Here is a 20,702-nt window from a genome sequence, read left to right on the forward strand (position 1 = left end):
GTGGGCAGAAGCTGGGACAGCAGCCTTACTTCTGGCTGACCCTGGGAGCCCCAGACACAGAAACTCAGGGGGTGGGGAAGAGAGCAAAGCCCCTGAGTGGCAAGAGGAGTATTGGGATGACCACTGCCCCTCCACCTCCCCTCCCCTGGGGTCACATCAATAAAAATGCCACAATTGATGAAGGTGCAAGCTGAAGGCTGCAAGGACAAACTTTGCAAAATGCTGGAAGAAAGAATGCTATGCCTTCCATAATACTGTGTGAATTCACAGATACCTTTTTAAAAATAATAATAATAATAGAAACACTGTTTTAAATACATGAGAGAAAGAAAGAAAGAAAATTTAAAAAAAAGAAAAAAAAGAAAAGCTTCATTGGTTCAAGCCAAGGCCCATCTTTCTCCTAATTTTCTCCTGTGTTTCAATCAGTTTTCAAAAAGTTTTATTTGGAGAAAGAAAATTTCTCCTTTTCACTTTCCCTTTTTTGCCTTTGTGATCCTCAATATACACAAATAAGCAAAATCCAGCAGAAGATTCAAGATGGAAAAGTGCAAAGTGTGAGGTGACTGTAAAACCCAATAATTTTAGACAGCATCAGCACAAAGAGACATTTTTACAGAAAGGGCAAAGGACCCCAATGAGGGGCAGCCATTTGCTCCCCATCAGCGCCAGAATCCCCTGAAGGAAGAGCTTCTCCCCCCGAATGAAGACTGATAAACCCCAAATCCCCCTTTCAGAGCAGGGTGGACAGAAGAGATTTTGGGGGATCTCAAGGGGGTCCTTTGGGGGGATTTGATGGGAGATTCCCCCCTAGACCACCCTCTGCCTGCAGCTGGCCAGCCTCCTTCCCAGCCTCAGGAACTGACCATTCCTGAGGAAGGAGGTGGGGAGAGATCCCACTACCTGATGGCAGCTTCTGCCCAGGATGCGGGAGGGGGCAGGGGTACCCAACTTGCCACAGCTAACTCAATGCCAGACAACCTGCCGCAGGATGTGTTTCTTATGACCTGAATGTTAGTTTTAATGTTTGTGGGTGTTTTTGAATTCCCTCCCCCAAATCAGGAAACTTCCCAGGTGAGAAGAGGGAAGCAATTTGGCTGCAGGTGAAGCTGAGTCTATTGCCAAAAAGGGGGTTTCAAGGGGCACTTTCTCCCAGACCCCAAAATTGGCTGAATGAAATTTCTCAGCCTTTGAATCAGTTTCTTCTCAAGGCAGAGGAAAGAGAGAGAGAGAGAGAGAGAGAGAGAGAGAGAGAGAGAGAGAGAGAGAGAGAGAGAGAGAGAGAGAGAGAGAGAGAGAGAGAGAGAGAGAGAGAGAGAGAGAGAGAGAGAGAAGGGAGGGAGGAAGGGAGAGAGGGGGGTGAGAGAGAGGGGGGAGGGAGGGAGGGAGAGGGAGAGGGGGAGAGAGAAAAAAATATGAACATATGTGGTTGTCCTTACTAGACTTTTAGTAAATAACATTTAATGAAATATTTTGATTTTTTTTTAATTAAGAGATGAGGCATGGGGATAATTTTATTATGAGAATTTTATTTGAAAGTAACCTTTGACCCAGCATCTATTTTTTTTGGAGTTCAAAATGCTTTTGTTGCATGCAGAAATAAAAATTTGTTTTCTTTGTAGCAGTTCATTGATTTCATCAATGCAACACACTAGTTTTTTATACATAGCATAAAGGTAAAAAACGATATGTGCAGTGCTAACTTCATTTTAGATGTCAAAAGGGTTTTGTGGCTCCCAGTATTTTCTTTTCTGTGGGAAACAGGTCCAAATGGCTCTTTGAGTGTTTAAGGTTGCCGACCCCTGGTATAGGTCCTCCTTTTTGTGTAGAGGGTGGGACTAGAAGAACTCCAAGGTCCCTTCCAGCTCTATTCTGTTCTATTCTGTTCTGTTCTGTTCTAATGACCTAACTAGATCATGCTGTAGAAAATAGCACTAATAATACCAAGAAATAAAAAAATCTGATTGCTGATATTTCAGTTTTAACATTCCTTCTATTTTGAATATTCTGAAAGTGCACTGCCAGATTTTCATCAACATAGATATATGTTAAATATAATTTATAATGACTTATTTGGAAGGAAGCTTCAATCTTCCTACAAATATTGTAGCATCTTGGCACTCTATCCCAGGGATAAAAATCTATATATATTCTGCTCTGAAAAAGTGAAGCACAATCAACTAGGCTTCTGTAAGAGATTATTTGTGAATAATAATTGCTGTGCAATGTGCTGGGCGACAACAAAGCCAGTTTATCTGTGATGTTTTTTTACCACAATAAAGATTTGATTAATCTATTTTGTCAGTGAAAAGAAAAGAGATACTGATATAAGATCAGTATCTCTTTCTGAACAGTGTATCGATCACTGGCAACCATGTAATTTTCATGGTAAGCATGTGTCTTAGTTTTGTGAAAAAAATTAACAAAATACTTCATATGTTTCATCTAACTTAAAATCTCCAAATTCAACTGAAAGAAATGTGTGCTTTCACTAAAATGTGTTAACAACATTCCAGCAGAAAATAAAATGTGAAAATGATTTGAGCTCACACATTTTTTAAAAAACAACATTCATAGCCTTCTAATAGTTCATTTATACAGAATACATAAAGATTGTGATGATTCCAAACCAAAATTGTATTAGGCATTGTCAGCAATCTCAGAAGAATAACTTATCTGACTGCCAAATCAAATGACTGAAATTCATACGATTTTCTATTCACAGTGTTGAATGTGTGAAACTTAATACTTGGAAACTTCCATAACAAACAGAACAACCTACTATATTTACAGCTGATGCATAGGCACCTTTTTGCAATGTTCTTAAAATCCCTCCATCAATGTACTGATGTATTGATACATAAAAATATTCCTTCATTCATGAGATCTTATCAAATTAGTGCAAACATATGCAACCAGGACCACTATCTAGGTAATAATTGCTTATCATGAATTATGATTGGATCAAGCATAAGGATAGCTAAAAGTAACATATTAAGAAATTTAAAAAGTGATATTATTCCAGATGGCAAAGGATGGTTGTTAAAAAGCCATGATCTCATTGTCATGCATAATTTGGGAATTACTACTAAATAAACAAGTCTTTTGATGCTTATTGCAAATGCTATTAACCATGGTAAAAGTTAATTAAATAATAAATTTAGAAAATCAATATTGAATTCTAAGTTATTTTATTACATTATTATCATCCACTTTACTTACTGCTTACCGATCAATAATGGCACACATATCAATGCTGATATTGGCAAAACTTCCCAACTTTCTTTGCTCTATTGCATGTAAATCCACCAATTGATCATCCACATGAATAAACTGCATGCAGCCCTGGAACGACTGCTGAAGAAAACCTGTAAAAAATAAAATAGTCAATAGGCAGTTCAAGAAAATATATACTTGTCATAAAAAAGAACCTATTCTTTTGTTCAACAAAATATATTTTGCTAGAAACCCATAAAATTGTGGAAAAATTGAACTAGAAGACTTCAAAAGGAAATTATTATTTTATGATAGTTAGAAAAATCAATAGTATTTTTGTTTAAGTTGTAAACATACCAGAATAATATATATTAAAAGTATACTGTTGTTAATCACAAATTATCAAATGAAAATCCTGTTAGAATAATGAAATTTCCTGTAGTAGTTTTATAAATCAAATTAAATGCTTCATAATATAACTTCTTATGTTGAGTAGACTTTTTCTATTAAATGAATTGTTTACAAAGGTTTAAAGATCTTTATTTCCTTGCAATTAAGAAACAGGACATAACTGATTGGCCTAAGATGCAACTCCAAATTAATAGTAGCCCAGATCCTCTTTATTTCAAAAGGACTCAGCAAAGAAAAATTTCTCAGTGGAAAATATTTTGGATGTTAGAAAGCAAGTCTTGCAATTGCAGTAAGCCTAGTTTTGCAGCATTGCTTTAACAAGAAAAAAACTGTCCACTTTTTCTTAGGTTTTTTTATTTTATTTTATTCTGTTTTATTATTTCAATTTATGTATATTTTCCACTTGAATATGCACTTATAATAAAATTAAAAATTGGAAAAATGACTATCTAGTATTATTTGTAATTTAAAATAACCTCTCAAATGTACATATTTTCCCCTCTTTTCTATTATCTGTTCTATGATGCCTTACCTATTAAACACTCAAAAGGATTTTGTAAATGCTAAAACGTTGCATACAAATATCACAATTCTTTACAAATATATAAACAACCCCCCCTTCATTTTAACCTAACCCGTTCCCCTTTTTCTTCTCTTCAGTCTTCATTTAGATTGGTCTCTCAATACACATAGAAGTTTTTTTTTATTCCACTTTTGGAGATGGGGAAACTGAGATTGTAACTGATGTACAATTCAAAACACATACAAAATGAACCAAGGGTTCATGTGTTGGTAAGCAAATGACAACAGTTCTGGATTCTAGTGATTTTAAGATAAAAAAGAAACTACTGCTACACCTGTAAGAACATTATTCTTGTTTCATGAAAACTGTCATTGGATTCAGTCCTTTAAATAAATAAAAATTAGAGGAATCACACTGAACTCAGTAAGTTATACTTAGGATGTGACAACTCTGTATATAGCCATCACTCAATTCAATTTAATACATCACAGGTTAAATTTCTCCTGCACATTAATATTAGAGAATGGAGTTATGCCCAAATCACTTAAATCAATTTAAAGAAGGTGCATCTACTCTTAAATACTCAGAAAATATCAGCAAGGTTCTGCAAAATACTTATTTGTTGCTTTGCTTTTTAAAGATTCTTTTTCACTTTGATTGCCAGCTATAATACTGAGTAATATGCAATCGTTTATGAAGCAAGAAATCTTGCTATGCTTATAATATCTGTGTCAATGCTGCAAACATTGACATATTTTTGCACTGACAATATAAGATACAGCCTGTTACTTTAAATTGCTTCACTTTGGCGGAGGGGAAAAGCAGATTTTTGAGAAGATTAGAAAAGCCTGCATACAGAATGAGAAGTGAAACCTCATATGTAAAACTAATTATTTTCTCTAAAGAGAAAATAATATACAGTTTTCTATGGGAAGATGAATTTGGGCTGATCTCCAAACCTCAACAGATAATTGAGCCTATCTGGTCGTCAGGCTGGAACCACTCCAGTGGAGACTACAGAGGCCAGACTGTGCGGCAAGAGGCCCCAGAAGCAGAATGGGGGAGAGATGCCAGACCATCTGCCACTAAGAATTTGGGTGAGTGGAACATCCTGTCTGTAGACCAGACAGCCTGCCAGCTCCAGGAGCCCCCTGCCAAGCCCCAGCTAATAGAGGCCTTGCAACAGCTGGGGGTGGTGCAGAAGCCTGGAGGTCAGAAGCTGGTGAGAGGACAACAATAGCAAGGGTGGCAGCAGCAGGACCTGAACATGCAACCCCTGAACATACAGCAGGACCAGTGGGGCCAGCAGCAGTGGGGGCCCTGGCAGCCATTAAATCAACAACCAGAGTGGGGCCAGCAGCAACTGGAGACACAACAACAGCAGTGGGAGCCCCAGCAACCTTTTAACCAACAACCAGTGTGGGACCAGCAGCAATGGGGGCCCCAGCAACCAATGATGAGCCCACTTTTTTTCCTAAACCATGTATGCTCTTATTTGAATCACTGGGCCTATCTCTATCTGAACCCAGGTGCTATGGTCGATGTGATTGCATCCAGCCTAGAGGGAGAGGCATCTGAATGGTTAAACAATTTATATAACAAGCAGGCCCCTGAATTGGAGGACCCCCACCTTTTCCTCCTGGGGCTGAGGGAAAGATTTGAGGACCATTCTATTGCCCTCAAAGCAGAAGAAAAAATCAATAAGATAAAGCAAGCTGGCCAGCCTGCCCTAGAGTATGTACGGGGGTTTCAAAAGATGGCAGGTCGCATAGACAGATGGCCTGAGCAATCCGTAATTCATCTTTTTAGAAAAGGGTTAGATGACCACCTTTCTAAAGCATGTATCTACCGAGCTGTGCCTGACCAGCTGCATGAATGGTACCAGGCAGAAATTAAATGTTCAGGTCGCCCACTATAAGAAGCCTCTCCTACCTGGAGCCGAGTCAAGGTCAGATCAACCCAAATGGCAATCACCCCCACAAAAATCTCCAGCTACTGTGATGGCTGAAAGACGGCCCACCATTTAAGTGTTTCCAATGTGGACAGCAGGGTCATCGAGCAGCAAAATGCCCAGTCCCCTTCCCCCAACAGCAGAACAGACCAGGACCACTAGTGAGAAAGAAACCTGCACAGCAGCTAATGGGAGAGAAATCCAACCGGATGATGCAGGAACCTGTTGCCCAGGTCACATTCCCCACACAGGAGGACGTCAGAACTCAGGCTGAACCCAACTCCATTCTACCCTCTTTCGACAGAGATGACAAAGGAGAGAACGACTCAATGGTGAGCCGACATGTCCCACCTTTCTCACTACCTGCCAAGCTCATAATCCCTAAGTCGGGTATGCAGGTAGATTTAAAGGTGCTAATTGATTCTGGATGCTCCCGATGCATCATTTGCTTGCCATTTGCCATGAAACTGGGCATATGAGCAAAACTGCTCTCCAAACCTGTGAGGTTCGAGCAAGCTGATGGCTCCCTGATGGGAGGGACTTTAGTCACGCAATTAATGGAGCCCCTATGCCTAGATAGGCATAGGTGGGCACTGGGAATTTATTCGCTTCCTGGTGGCTCCAAAAATGACTGATGCTATGATTCTAGGATTAGCCTGGTTGGACAAATGGAAACCATTTATCTGGTGGGAGAAAGGATTGATAACTGTGAGACTATCCATACGGCCTGATCCCCCTATTGATTCAACAGATGTTACAGGGGATTTTAGTCCACCCTATGCCGGCCACATGACCACGGAGACATCCTCGGACAAGCGCTGGCTCTTCAGCTTTGAAACAGACATGAGCACTGACCCCTAGAGTCAGAAACGACTAGCACGCATGTGCGGGGGAACCTTTACCTTTACCTTTTTTATGAGTGAGTGCACATGGCTACCTCACGGCCACCAGGCGAGCCACTCATCCCCAGTGAGTACCGGGACCTAGCAGAGGCATTTAGTGAGAAAGAATGTGATACCTTGCCTCCTCACTGGCCTAATGATTGTTCCTTTAAACTGTTGCTGGGGCCAAACTTCCATGACCAAGAATGTATGCTATGTCCCCCCTTGAAATGGAGAAGATGCAGCAATATGTGGATACAAACCTAGTGAGGGGATTCATTGAACGGGCCAAGTCTACTGTGGGAGCCCCTGTGTTGTTCAAAGAAAAAAAAGATGGGTCTCTACATCTCTGTGTAGACTATAAGGGCCTAAATGCTGTGAGTGTGGAAAATAAATACCCTCTCCCCCTCCTGAAAGACTTACTAATCCACCTGGTGAAGGGGAGTACCTTCACCAAGTTAGACCTGAGAGAAGCATATTACCGGGTGAGAATAAAGGAAGGGGATGAGTGGAAAACGGCCTTCAACGGCCCCTTGGGAAGCTACCAATTCAAAGTCATGCCATTTGGACTGCAGGGGGCCCTAGCCATATTTATGCAGTTGATTAATGAGGTCCTACATGAACATTTATACAAAGGGGTTCTGGTGTACCTTGATGAAATTCTGATATACAGTACGAACATGACCAATCACATAAAACTGGTCAAACTATTGAATGCCAAATTTTATGTCAAATTGTCAAAATGTGAATTTCACCAAACCCAATTGGCTATAGAATTTCCGACAAAGGCATCAAAATGGACCCAGTCAAAGTGAAAACAATAATTGAATGGCAACCCCCAAAAACCTGAAAAAAAGCTCCACAGCTTCCTAGGGTTTGCCAATTTCTACCGTCAATTCATTCCCTCTTTTGCCGAGATTGCTCTACCCCTTACAGAACTACTCAAAATGGGTAAGGGAGGGGGAAAACCATGACCTGGCCAACCACTAGCATGGACTATGAATTGTCAGAAAGCTTTTGAGAATTTAAAAAGACTATTTTCAGCTGAACCGGTCCTAAAGCACCCCTGCCCAGGGGAGCTTTGTAATTCAAGCAGCCACTGACGTGGCAGTTGGAGCTGTGTTACTGCAAAAGAATAAGAGTGGATTCCTACAACCTTGTGCCTACACTTCTAAGAAATTCACAGAAGGCGAGACGAGATGGACAGTCTGGGAGAAGGAGGCCTTCACAATTAGTTGTGGGCTATTAAACTGGCAGCACTATTTAGAAGGGAGAAAGCTGCCTTTTGAAGTATGGACAGATCACAAAAATTTAGAGGCACTAAAAACTTCCCGCAAATTGTCCCCAAAGCAAGTGCGATGGGCACAGTACTTTAACCATTTTAACTTTAAAGTACATACTGGGAGGGGAAAAACATCCTAGCTGATGCGCTATCCTGACTGCTACAGTACAAACGTGAATGCGAAGAGGTCTACAAGGCAATTATCCCCAGTTCACAACCTGCTGCCCAACTCACACCTCGCAGAACCCCTAATCCTGATGACCCAGGAGTGAAGAAGATAAAACGAGAGCTCCTTTCCGATCAATGGTTCAAAGATAATCAAACATCCCTTACATGCAGGGATGGTTTGGCATACATGGGGGGAAATTGTATCTACCTGAAACCCTCCATCTCAATGCTCTCAGACACAGCCATGATGTAAAACAGGCTGGACACTTTATGCTACACCTCATCTGCCAGCAATTTTGGTGGCTGGGGCTAAAATGAGATGTGAAAAACTATGTCAAGAGTTCTACCATATGTGCAACCATAAAAAGAATTCCAGAGAAAACCCCTGGGCTACTGCAGTTGGTAGCCGACTGTTGTGATTCAGGGTCAGCCTGTGGGTTCGGCAGTTGGGTCGGATGACTCAGATGAGGGGGAGGAGGGGAGTGTTGAAGAACTTGCTGATGATGGCTTTGAGACTCCGCAGAGCCCCCAGCCAGGCCCCTCCTACCTGGTGGAGACCCAGACCCAGCTGTGTGAGCCTGACAGTGTGGATGAAGATGACCCACAGCTGGCCCTGTTCAAGGACGCCCGACGCAGGAGGCAGTCAAGTAGGAGCAAGCAGAGGAAGGCTGTGGGACTTCTCGGAAGGAGGCAAAGAGAGGCCATGCCCTGAACTCTTTATAAAGGGAATGTTTGGGGGAGGGCTGGTTTGCTGAAAGCAACCGCTCCGATAGAGTTTCAAAGCTCCGGTATCTTGTTTCATGTTTTGTTTGTTTTTGTAATAAATTTGGCAGACGTATTCCAGCCTTTTGCCGTCTGTAAAGGGGTTGCCTTTTCTGCAAGGCCGGTAGCAGGCTGATACAGAACACTTTGCTTTCAGCCTCCCACCCCTTACTAATATTATGGAGCAGCTACGTGCTGAGAATGCCCAGCTCACCCAGCAACTCACTTTGCTGGCAGCTCAGGTGGCTCAACTGCAAGCTCAGGTTCATGCTGCACCCCCACCATCACCCCCACCCAGGAGAAAATGCCAAGTTGCAATGCCGGATAAATTTACAGGCACTCCAGAACTGTTTCCTGCTTTCCTGGGACAATGCCAGCTCTTTATCAGCGTGAGAGCAGCTGATTTCCCCACTGACCGGGATAAGGTGGGGTTTGTGTTAAGCCTTCTTTCGGGTGATGCAGCTCGTTGGGGCACGCCTCTGCTGGCTCAACCTAGCCCATTGTTGGACAACTTTGTGGGGTTTTGTGATCATATGCGTCTGATGTATGAGGACCCTATTAAGACACAGACTGCTACTCGACATCTGAAAGCTCTGAGGCAGGGTCAATGCCCCCTACATGGCTATATCAGCGATTTCCGGCTGCTTAGCCAGGATTCCGCCTGGAATGAGGCTGCGCTCGTGGATGCCTTCCAGGATGGATTGTTGGAGGAGATGTTGGATGAGCTGGCCCGTGTGGATATTCCCTCAGACCTGAATGGGCTGATCCATCTCTGCCTGCGGATCGATGCTCGGTTGCAGCAGTGAAGGAGTCGCCATGCCACCCCACAGACCCCTGCCGCCCCTGTTGTGCAAGAGCCCCCAGTTCAAAGGGAGGAGCCAAAGGAGCTGGGTGCCGCCAGGTCTCGTCTATCGGTGACTGAAATGAACAGACGACGATCGGGGGGGTTGTGTTTTTACTGTGGGGACCCTGGACATTTGGCTGCTTTTTGCTCAAAGAAGCGACAGCGGGCATCAGTGATCGAGTCTGCCCCGAGAAGGTCCCCTACTTTTCTGTCGGGAAACGCCCTGAGCCCGATCTAGACGGTGTGATAGATCGGGCGTCCCACAACAACAACACTGAGTGACGTCTTTCCGATGCTGCCTGTGGACCTCCACGACATCTGATATTGGAGGCACATCTGATCCTTCCTGGCAAGCCAGAGGGGATTCCAGTCCATGCCTTAATTGACTCTGGGGCCACCACAAATTTTATGGACTCAGCATTTGTGGCCAAATGGGCTGTTCCCCAGTGCCCGGTGGATCCGCCCATGTTAGTGGAGACTATCGATGGTCGAGTGCTCCTGTCTGGGCCTATTACGGCCGCCACGCAACCATTATGTATGGCCATCAGTTCCCATGTGGAGGCCATCCAGTTCTATATCACCTCAGACCTGCATTTCCCCGTGGTCTTGGGACTGGCATGGCTCCGGGCACATGACCCACAGATCTATTGGTCACAGAACTTGGTCACCTTCCCAAGCTTGCAGTGCGTGGACCACTCCCGCCATATTTGTGCCGGCCAGGTGGAGGGTTTCCCAGGGGTTTCCTTGCCTCCCGAACTGTCCGACTTTGCTGATGTGTTCAGCGAGACAGAGGCGGATCAATTACCCCCGCACAGGCCCTATGACTGCCCCATTGATTTAGTCCCTGATGCGCCTCTCCCAGTGGGGCGTTTGTACTCCATGTCGGACCCCGAGTTGGCTGCATTGCGGGACTTTCTGGAGAAGAATTTGGCTCGCGGTTTCATCCAGCCCTCGTCCTCGCCAGTGTCTGCACCCGTGCTCTTCGTCAAAAAGAAGTCGGGCGAATTACGGCTTTGCTGCGATTACAGAAAACTTACGCCATCATGGTGCACAACCGTTACCTGCTGCCTCTCATCCCCGAACTCTTGGACCGACTCCGGGAGGCTAAGATCTTCACGAAACTGGACCTTCGTGGAGCTTACAACCTCGTCAGGGTTCGGCCGGGTGATGAGTGGAAGACGGCGTTTGGTACTCGCTATGGACATTTTGAGTACACGGTGATGCCGTTTGGCCTGACCAACGCCCCCGCTGTGTTTCAGCATTTCATGAATGACATTTTCCGGGATTTGTTGGATCAGTTCGTCGTGATCTACTTGGACGACATCCTGATCTACTCCCCGTCGTGTGAGGTGCACCATCAGCATCTCCATCAGGTCCTGCAGCGACTCCGAGAACATCGGCTGTTTGCCAAGTTGGAGAAGTGCCAGTTCTACCGGGTGACCATGGATTTCCTGGGTCACCGCATTTCTCCTGAGGGCATCGCCATGGAGCCGAGTAAGGTTGAGTCTTTGCAGAGTTGGCAACCCCCGCGTTGCGTGAAGGATGTTCAGCGACTTCTTGGATTTGCCAACTATTACCGAACTTTCATCCCTGGGTTTGCTGCCTTGACAGCCCCCCTCACCCGGCTCCTGCAGAAGAAGACTCGGTTCCAGTGGAATGCACCAGAACAACAGGCTTTCCAGACTTTGAAGGAAGCCTTCATGAAGGAGCCCATCTTGAAGCATCCTGACCCGCAATGGCCATTTGTCGTGGAGGCGGATGCCTCCAACATTGCCATTGGGGCGGTGTTACTCCAGGCAATGACGCCCAGCGGTACCCTCTTCCCTTGCGTGTATCATTCACGAAAACTGAACCCTTCGGAGCGCAATTATACAATCTGGGAGAAGGAGCTGCTGGCCATCAAAGCAGCGTTCGAGGCCTGGAGGCATCATCTGGAGGGAGCGCGGCATCAAATCGAGGTCCGGATGGACCATAAGAATCTGGAAAGCCTGCAGACCGCTCGGAATTTGAACCAACGCCAGATCCGGTGGTCTCTTTTCTTTGCGAGGTTTGACTTCCGGGTTCGGTACATACCTAGCGGGCACAATCAAAGAGCGGATGCTCTGTCCAGGAAGCCCGAATATTCCCGAGTGGAAGACAAGCTTCTGCCCATGACAGTGATCCCCGTCGAGTCTTTTGCTGCGGTACGGGAGCCGGTTGATATACGGGCTCGGATCCGGGAGGCACAGCAGCAGGAGGTGTGGGTGGCTCAGTTGAAGGAGGAGGTGGGGCCAGATTCTCCTTGGACTGTCACGGATGGACTCTTGTATTATCGTGACCGGCTCTATGTTCCGGGAGGGCCACTCAGGGGACTCATCCTCAGCCAGTGTCACGATAACCCGGCAGCGGGGCATTTTGGCCTGTTCAAGACCCTGAACCTGGTCTCCCGTACCTTCTGGTGGCCCCAAGTCCGACACGACGTCCAGTCCTATGTTACCTCCTGCATCCCATGCAGGCAGGCCAAGTCAGCGACAGGGGCCCCGCCTGGATTACTGCAGCCCTTGCCAACACCCAAAAGACCCTGGGGGCTGTGTCCATGGAATTTCTGACGGATTTACCCCCATCCTCTGGTTTTACGACAGTGTATGTGGTGGTGGACATGCTGACCAAGGTGGTGCACTTCATCCCCTGTCACGGCTTACCGTCAGCCCGCGCCACTAGTCGTATGTTCATTCAGCAGGTGTTTCGGCTGCACGGCCTCCCTGATAGAGTCGTCTCTGATAGGGGGGCCCAGTTTACAGCCCGCTTCTGGCAGGAGTTGATGCATGCATTGGATATCAAGATTTGTCTCTCATCCGCGCATCATCCTCAAACTGACGGGGGAACCGAGAAGGTGATCGGTATCCTGGAACAATATCTGCGCTGCTACGTCAATCTGCAGCAAAACAATTGGGTGGACTATCTGGCCATAGCTGAGTTTGCATTTAACAATTCGCAGCACACCTCCACACAGATGACACCGTTCTTGGCCAATGTGGGTTATCACCCCCGGTTTTTCCCCCTTTCTCCCGTGGACTCACCGGAGCTGGCAGCGAACGACTTCATGGCAGAGTTACAGGCGATCCATCGATTGGTGCGACGTCAGTTAGAGAAGGCCAAGGCCGATTACAAAAGGTTTGCTGATCGGTCAAGACGGGATACGCCTCCACTATCGGTGGGGGATCGGGTCTGGTTGTCCACCAGGAACCTACCGTCAACACGGCCGGTGAGAAAGTTAGATCACCAATATTTAGGACCGTTCCCAGTCGAGGCTGTCATCAATCCGGTCGCCTATCGCTTAACTCTGCCACGTTCCCTGCGTGTGCACCCAGTCTTTCATCGGTCTCTGTTGGTCCCCGAGCAACCGGCTTGTCCACTCCGCCGAGTGGAACCTCCCCCATCAGGACCTCGTGATGGAGGCAGCACCCCCGAGTACGAGGTCGCCAGCATCAGGGATTCCCGTTGGCTGAAAGGTCGTTTCCAGTACCTGATTGAATGGAAAGGTTACGGACCAGAGGACTTCTCCTGGGAAGACGCGACCGCCGTTCATGCCCCTGCGTTGGTGACTGCTTTTCATGAACAATTCCCATCCCGACCACATCCGGATCGGCAGCCCTGGGGGAAAGGCCCTGCGGTGCGGGATAGTGTTGTGATTCAGGGTCAGCCTGTGGGTTCGGCAGTTGGGTTGGATGACTCAGATGAGGGGGAGGAGGGGGGTGTTGAAGAACTTGCTGATGATGGCTTTGAGGCTCCGCAGAGCCCCCAGCCAGGCCCCTCCTACCTGGTGGAGACCCAGACCCAGCTGTGTGAGCCTGACAGTGTGGATGAAGATGACCCACAGCTGGCCCTGTTCAAGGACGCCTGACGCAGGAGGCAGTCAAGTAGGAGCAAGCAGAGGAAGGCTGTGGGACTTCTCGGAAGGAGGCAAAGAGAGGCCACGCCCTGAACTCTTTATAAAGGGAATGTTTGGGGGAGGGCTGGTTTGCTGAAAGCAACCGCTCCGATAGAGTTTCAAAGCTCCGGTATCTTGTTTCATGTTTTGTTTGTTTTTGTAATAAATTTGGCAGACGTATTCCAGCCTTTTGCCGTCTGTAAAGGGGTTGCCTTTTCTGCAAGGCCGGTAGCAGGCTGGTACAGAACACCGACCCTTCTCAACCATGGGAAAAAATAGCAATGGGCTTTATTGTAGACCTACCCAACAGTAGAGGAAATACTGTCATCTGGACTGTGATAGATCTGTTTTTGACGCAGGCTCACTTTATCACCTGTAAAGGACTCCCATCTGCACAACAACTGACTAAATCTTTCCTGAAACATATCTACCAACTGCATGGTACCCCTAAGCAAATAATTTCAGATAGAGGAGTGTAGTTCACAGTGAAAGTTTGGAGGAATTTCCTTAAATTAACTGTATCATCCCAAGGCATCTGCTTTTCATCCAGCTACCAATGGGGCTGCAGAATCCACTAACAAAATGGTGGAGCAATACCTCAGATGCTATGTTTCTTACCAACAGACAAACTGGACTGACCTCCTCCCTTTCACCGAGGTGGCCTGCAATAATTCTGTTCACAGAAGCACTGGCTACATGCCTTTCAGAGTAGCCACAGGAAAAGACTTCAGCCCAACTATCCTCAGGTGCCCTCTGCTTCCCAGACACTTGATCAATGGGTAAGGGGGTGGCAAGAGGTTTGGAGAAACATGAAAACAGCATTAAAAAAGACTTCTGAGACTTATAAAAAACAGGCTGATAAAAAGAGGGTGTCAAGTTTCTGACATATGGGCTTTTCAAGTTGCTAACATTGAATTTTATTGCTTGACAGAAGGCTCCCCAAAGAACATTCCAAATGGGGGAAAAGGTTTATCTGTCAACTAAATATTTACATCTCAAATTACCCAGCAAGAAATTGGCACCGAAATTCTTGGGGCCTTTCCCCATTGTGAAAATCATCAACCTGGTCACAGTAAAATTGAAACTCCCCAGACTTTTGGGGAAAATTCACCCGGTGTTCCATTGTAGCTTACTGAAACCTTTTTGAGTTTCCACTTTAAGATCTCCCCCTAAGAAAGCACCTGGACCCCTCGTAGTAGCAGGTCAGACCCATTATGAAGTGAAACATATTCTTGACTCTAGAATCTTTAAGGGAAGATTGCAGTACCTAGTACAATGGAAGGGATACCCATTGTCTGAAGCCATTTGGGTGAAATCTACCAATGTGAAAGCTGACAGGCTTATCAAAAAGTTTTATGAGAAACACCCCAACAAGCCAAAAGCCAGCTCCTAACTTGTGTTTGTTTACATTACAGGATCTGTTCTTTTTGTAAGGTGGGGTGGATGTCAATTCTGCAAACATTGACATATTTTTGCACTGACAATATAAGAGACAGCCTGTTACTTTAAATTACTTCGCTTTGGGGGGAAACAGCGGATCTTTTGAGAAGATTAGAAAAGCCCACCTACGGAATGGGAAGTGAAACCTCTTATGTAAAACTAATTGGATAATGTGATTTATGATGTGTAGATAAGGGCAGGGATTGTATGTGTTACAATGGGTTTGGGGGGAGGAGATCTCAGATTCTGGCATCCCTCCAAAAGAGCCAATGTTTTGTTTCATTTTTAATACTTTTTAGATAAACAATGCTTGCATTTTGTTTGAACTGTCTCATTTATCAGAACCATGACAATCTGAGTTACAGATCCCTGATACTGATGTAAAGAAATGTGTTTCTATGTGAGTAGCTTCAGCCATGTAAAATGACATATAAATGATGAAAAAATGGTAAATGTCTTAAAAGATAAATGTAAAGTTACACATAAAATATTTAAACAAAGTGAAATAAGTGAAAACCACAAACCAAGGAAGGTTTAAAATTGACCAAACATTAAATAGCTATTCTTAGAATAAGTGAGCTTAAGTAGTTCAAAAAACCCTTTAAGACAGGTTATGTGTCAGAACATGAATCACTCAAAGGAATAGAGAGGTAATGATAATCAAAAAGTATATCATTATTAAGTAAGTAATGACTATAATACCATAAATGACAAGGTAGTGTATAAAAGTCAGTGGCTATGAGTGAACAATATAAGCTCTTCTCCCTTATAGAAGACTGGAAGATTCTTTCAGAAGCTAAGATTTTGTGTTATAAAAGTCTAGGCCCCAACTACAGATGCAAAGCTAAAGACACTGAAGAATTCTATGGCAAATTGCAAGAGGTTATAAATACAACATTCCAAAAGAATATAATGATTCAAAAGTTGGAGAATACAGTAATTTGGAACTCAGTACAGGAAGATTTTGAGTTGGAATATATGAAAACAGAATATTATAAAGAAAATCATTTCTTACCAACATCTGCTTCAAGCAACAAAAATAGTTGGACAACCAACAATTTTGAATCCAAATTGGCTACAAAATAGAAAATGGAATAGAGAAGTATAATTCAATCAACCAAGTCACTTTCAAGTGCAAATTGTGGAGTACATCATGGATTATTGCAAATAGATAGATTCAATTTTAAAATTTAAACAGTGTATGGTGCCAGCAAAATTTGACCTAGAAGATATAGCAGACAAAATATAAGAATAGTGCAAAAAACACTTAATTTATACAAAAAAGCTGAGATGCTCTAGAAAGGAATGAAAGATTCCATCAAAACTGAAGCAAAAAAAAATAAGGTGGTTTTGAGACAGAACATCATAACAGCCAGAGAAAAGGAACAAATTAATATCTTGGGCAATAGGAAAAATGAATTATGCAAAACTAGGGAAAATATAGATCAGGAATGCCAATAGATAAAACAAAATAGCAAGAAAAAGAAAATGGGAAATGTTTTTTAAAAAGATCAATCACAGGAAAAATACCTGTAAGGTAAAATCATAAGAGGTAATTTTAAGAGTCATATAGAGGTAAGTAGGAAGTTCAAAAGAATATCCTGGAACTTCTTGCAAGTATATTAATGAAATTAAAACATATTTTAGGAAGAAATATTACTCAGTATTGGTTTAAGTGACATAGTTTTATCATTTCAACATTTCAATTTAGCTGGAAGTTTTTCATATAGCAAACTCAGGATTGGTGGCATAGCCTGGATTTCACCTTAGAAACAGATGTAAATATACAGTAATGTACTTATGTAACTTCTATTACAAATCAGAAACAGAAACTGATATAAATATAAATGAAAATCCAGAGTTGATAGAAGTGTGATGGGTGAATATAGAAATTGAGGGAAAATAAATTTATCAAGCTTCTGATTTTGAAGCACTACTTCAGATTTTCTTAGCTTAGAATAAGAATTTTTTAAAATAAATAAAACTGATCTAATAAGCCACTTACAGCTTTCCTGTGGCAGAGGAACATAAATAAATAAAATTTGTTTATTGTATTATGCACATAACATAAACAAGTTTACTCTAGAGTCCTCTTCTCTTTAAGCTGGAATATTGAAACTCCAGATGAAAGGATGGAGAGACCGACAGACTGACAGGTGATGCAAGAGAATTCCACTTCAAAACTTCAACAGAAATATTTTTGAATTAGTCCAGGTATGAATTCATGCTAGTTTCTCCTTTCCCTTTCTTAAGCAAGCAGCACCAGCCAATAAGGGCACTTCTCTTTGATAGTTCTGAAAGTTCTCTGTCATAGCAACTACAGAAACAATCTACATGAGTCAAGAGAAGGAAAACAGAGGGATCGTATACTGATTTCTCCATGGCATCCTCCGAGCAGAAAAAAGAGCCACTCACCCATGCTGCCTTACGTGAGAAATTACTGAAAGAAGAAGAGGTAGGAATTGTGTTGAGACTAATAATACAAAGAGCATACTGTATTGATATTTACTAACTATATTAAGAGAGCCAGAAAGCCAACATACAGTAAAAGGACAAATTATTCTAAGCTATACATTCCAGTGAATATATTATTTAAAGCTATAAATATTTTCTAGTTAGCTTTGCATTCAATTGCCATGGTTTAACTATGTTAAAGTCTAATTTAATCCAGCATTTCATTATTTCCTTTTTTCCCCCATCCCTGCATTTTCTTCTCTCTTTTGTTTCCTGTCTTTGCCTGCTTCGAAAGGCCTAGTTAGAAATTCAAGTATATCAAGCCTGGATATTAAACATGTCTAAAGATTCCTAGAAAAAGTAGAAATGCTATGCTTAATTAAAAGACTTAAACTTTTGTTATATACTGGGTTTGTTGCTTGATTGACGAAACGAGGAGAGTGAGTTCAGCAAGAATCATTCTTTATTTGGTTGCAGGAACTGAACTGGGAAACAGGGCTGCAAATGCAGCTATTTATACCCTGGCCTCTAGGTGGTGGCCAGTAGGTTTAAAGCAACCTATTGCCACCCTAGAGGCAGCCAATGGTGGCGCTGGTGACGGGTTGTCTGAGGAGCTGTGAGCCGTTAGCCAGCTTCCCTGCTTAAACAACCTTCCAGCAATTAACCCCACGTGATCCTCTTTAGTAAGACAAAAACCCAATACATTATACCCCTCCCCCTAGAATGTACGTACATTATAATAACAAAGGGATGATTACAGCAATTACAAGTTTTACAGAGATACAAAAGAAGTATGCAAAGTACACCTTTTCTGTTTGCTAATACAGAGACTCTCCTGGCTAGTAGCAATTCAATGACACAACTTTATAGCTCAGTTATTTTGGAACAAAATCTTGTAAATACGCAGGAGGCTTGTGAACCCTTGTGGAACGCCTGGGAGAGCCGGGCACTCCCTGTTCTACCAGCTTGCCCGCTGGGCTGGGTAGACCAAGGACCATAAGTTCAAGCGAGCCTGGCTGACTCAGAATTCTCTGGCTGGCCATTCCAGGTTGGCCCAAGAGTCTAATCCTTCCGCAGAGTTAGTACAGCGGCTGTAGTGTTCTGATTGACTTTCTCCATCAGGGGCTCCATGTTGCACTCCCGGGCTTTGCCTCTCTACGACCACCTCCCTGTTGCTCTGACTGTTTGGGACTTCAGAGCATATGGATTGATTGGACTGGCTGCCAGTTTGAGGTCTGTGGATGGGACCTGGGACAAAGTCCTCCACTTTGTGGCCATTCTGGAAAACACTTCCTAAGCTGATCGATATGGTGATGAATGACTCACCTGCCCTCTAGGCCCACTTCATATGAGAAGGGGCCTGACATTTTGGTGATTTTCCCTGGCACCCACAAGTTCCCATGCCCATCGTTCTGGGCCTACACCCCGTCACCCACTTGCAACCCCCTTGGGGGTCTCGGGCGAGAGGCCTCTGCTGCCAACTGGTCTGGGTGCAACCTGTCCAGTTTCGTGATTAGTCGCCTCCCCCAGCACAGCTCTGCTGGGCTTTTTCCTGTTGCCGTGCATGATATAGAATGTTGGCAGAGCAAAAGGTCGGCCAGTCTGTGGTGCCAGTCCCCAGTGACTATGTGTTTCAGTGATTCTTTCATGGTGTGCACCATTCATTTGGCTTGCCCATTACTAGATGGATGAAATGGAGCCAATGTTGCATGCCTAATGAGGTTTGCCCTCAGGAAAGCCTGAAATTCTGCCACAGTAAATTGGGCCCCATTATTGGACACTACAACATCTGGTAGCTTGTGCATTGCAAAGAGTTTCCTAAGCACCTGGATGGTCCTAGCAGTAATCATATTTGCGATTGGTATAACTTCCAGCCATTGAGAGTGGCTGTCGACCACTATAAAAAGTAACTGTCCCTGAAAGGGCCCAGCAAAATCTATATGAATCCTTGACCAGGGTGTGTGTGTCTCCTCCTATGCACAGGAGCATGAGACATTTCAGGCCTAGACTGCTGACATGTGTAACACCCGTGTACTTGAGCTTCGATGGCTTTATCTAATCCTGGCCACCATAAATAGCCTTGTGCCAAAGCTTTCATGCGAACAATACCCGGATGACCTTCATGAAGTGATTGCAATTCCCTGTCCCTTAATGAAGTGGGGACAATTACCCTGTTCCCCTATAGAATACAACACTTGTGAGCTGAGAGCTCATGTCTACATGTGAAGTAGCTCTGGAACTCAGGTCAAAGACTGTTTTCCAGCCACCCCGTGTGAGCCCAGGATAGCACTCTACCTAGAATCTTGTCTGCAGCAGTTTCTACAGCCAGGGCTTTTCAACCAGTTTTACGGGTACCACCTGTGGTACATTGGCACCTGGCAGGTGGTATGTGACCATCCTAGAAAAGTGGTAGTGGGGGAGGGGAATGAGCTGAATTGGTGGCCTCACTGCACAAGCCTGAGTGAGAGACAGCTGGAGCTGCAGGGCTGTCGGGTCAACGGAAGTGCCAGGATCAGCGCCAGGATCCAGATGTAGCTTGGTGCTGATCCTGGCGCTTCTGCTGAGCCCAGAAGAAGCACCGATCAGCTGGAATGTTGCAGCATCTCCAGGGTCTTGTGATTTACATTCAGATGTTTGGCAACTGATTCATATTTATGATGGTCACAGTGTCCCAGGGTCATGTGAAGTGACCAAAACCTGCTGCAACCACCCAGATAGGGGGGAAATAAAAACCAAACACCCACCCCACCCCACCCCCACTGCCAATATTCAACAGAAATGCTCACAACAATGAAAACCTCAGACAGGAGGAAGAGCGTCACCGGGCGGGCAGGCAGGTGTCTTGCTCAGCTGTGGCTTGGGG

At 44.4% G+C, this 20,702-nt stretch overlaps 2 protein-coding genes across 2 annotated transcripts in view; one reads left to right on the forward strand and one right to left on the reverse strand.

The window, feature by feature from the left end:
* Window positions 1-20,702, reverse strand: part of CNTNAP2 (contactin associated protein 2) — a gene marked incomplete at its 5' end in the record, with an annotated part of 1,513,027 nt that overhangs the window by 599,113 nt on the left and 893,212 nt on the right. The window contains one exon of the mRNA XM_081344134.1: window positions 3,227-3,365. Coding sequence (XP_081200260.1) covers window positions 3,227-3,365 — 139 coding nt within the window. The remainder of the gene's footprint in view (window positions 1-3,226; window positions 3,366-20,702) is intronic.
* The window catches only part of CFAP141 (cilia and flagella associated protein 141), a 39,332-nt gene continuing 36,384 nt past the window's right edge, over window positions 17,755-20,702 (forward strand). Inside the window, exon 1 of the mRNA XM_081344135.1 lies at window positions 17,755-17,840. Within this exon, the coding sequence (XP_081200261.1) occupies window positions 17,766-17,840 (75 nt within the window). The 5' untranslated portion in view covers window positions 17,755-17,765. The remainder of the gene's footprint in view (window positions 17,841-20,702) is intronic.

This window comes from Vipera berus (genome assembly GCF_964194415.1).
Source record: "Vipera berus genome assembly, chromosome: Z".
Classification (NCBI taxonomy): Eukaryota; Metazoa; Chordata; class Lepidosauria; order Squamata; family Viperidae; genus Vipera; species Vipera berus.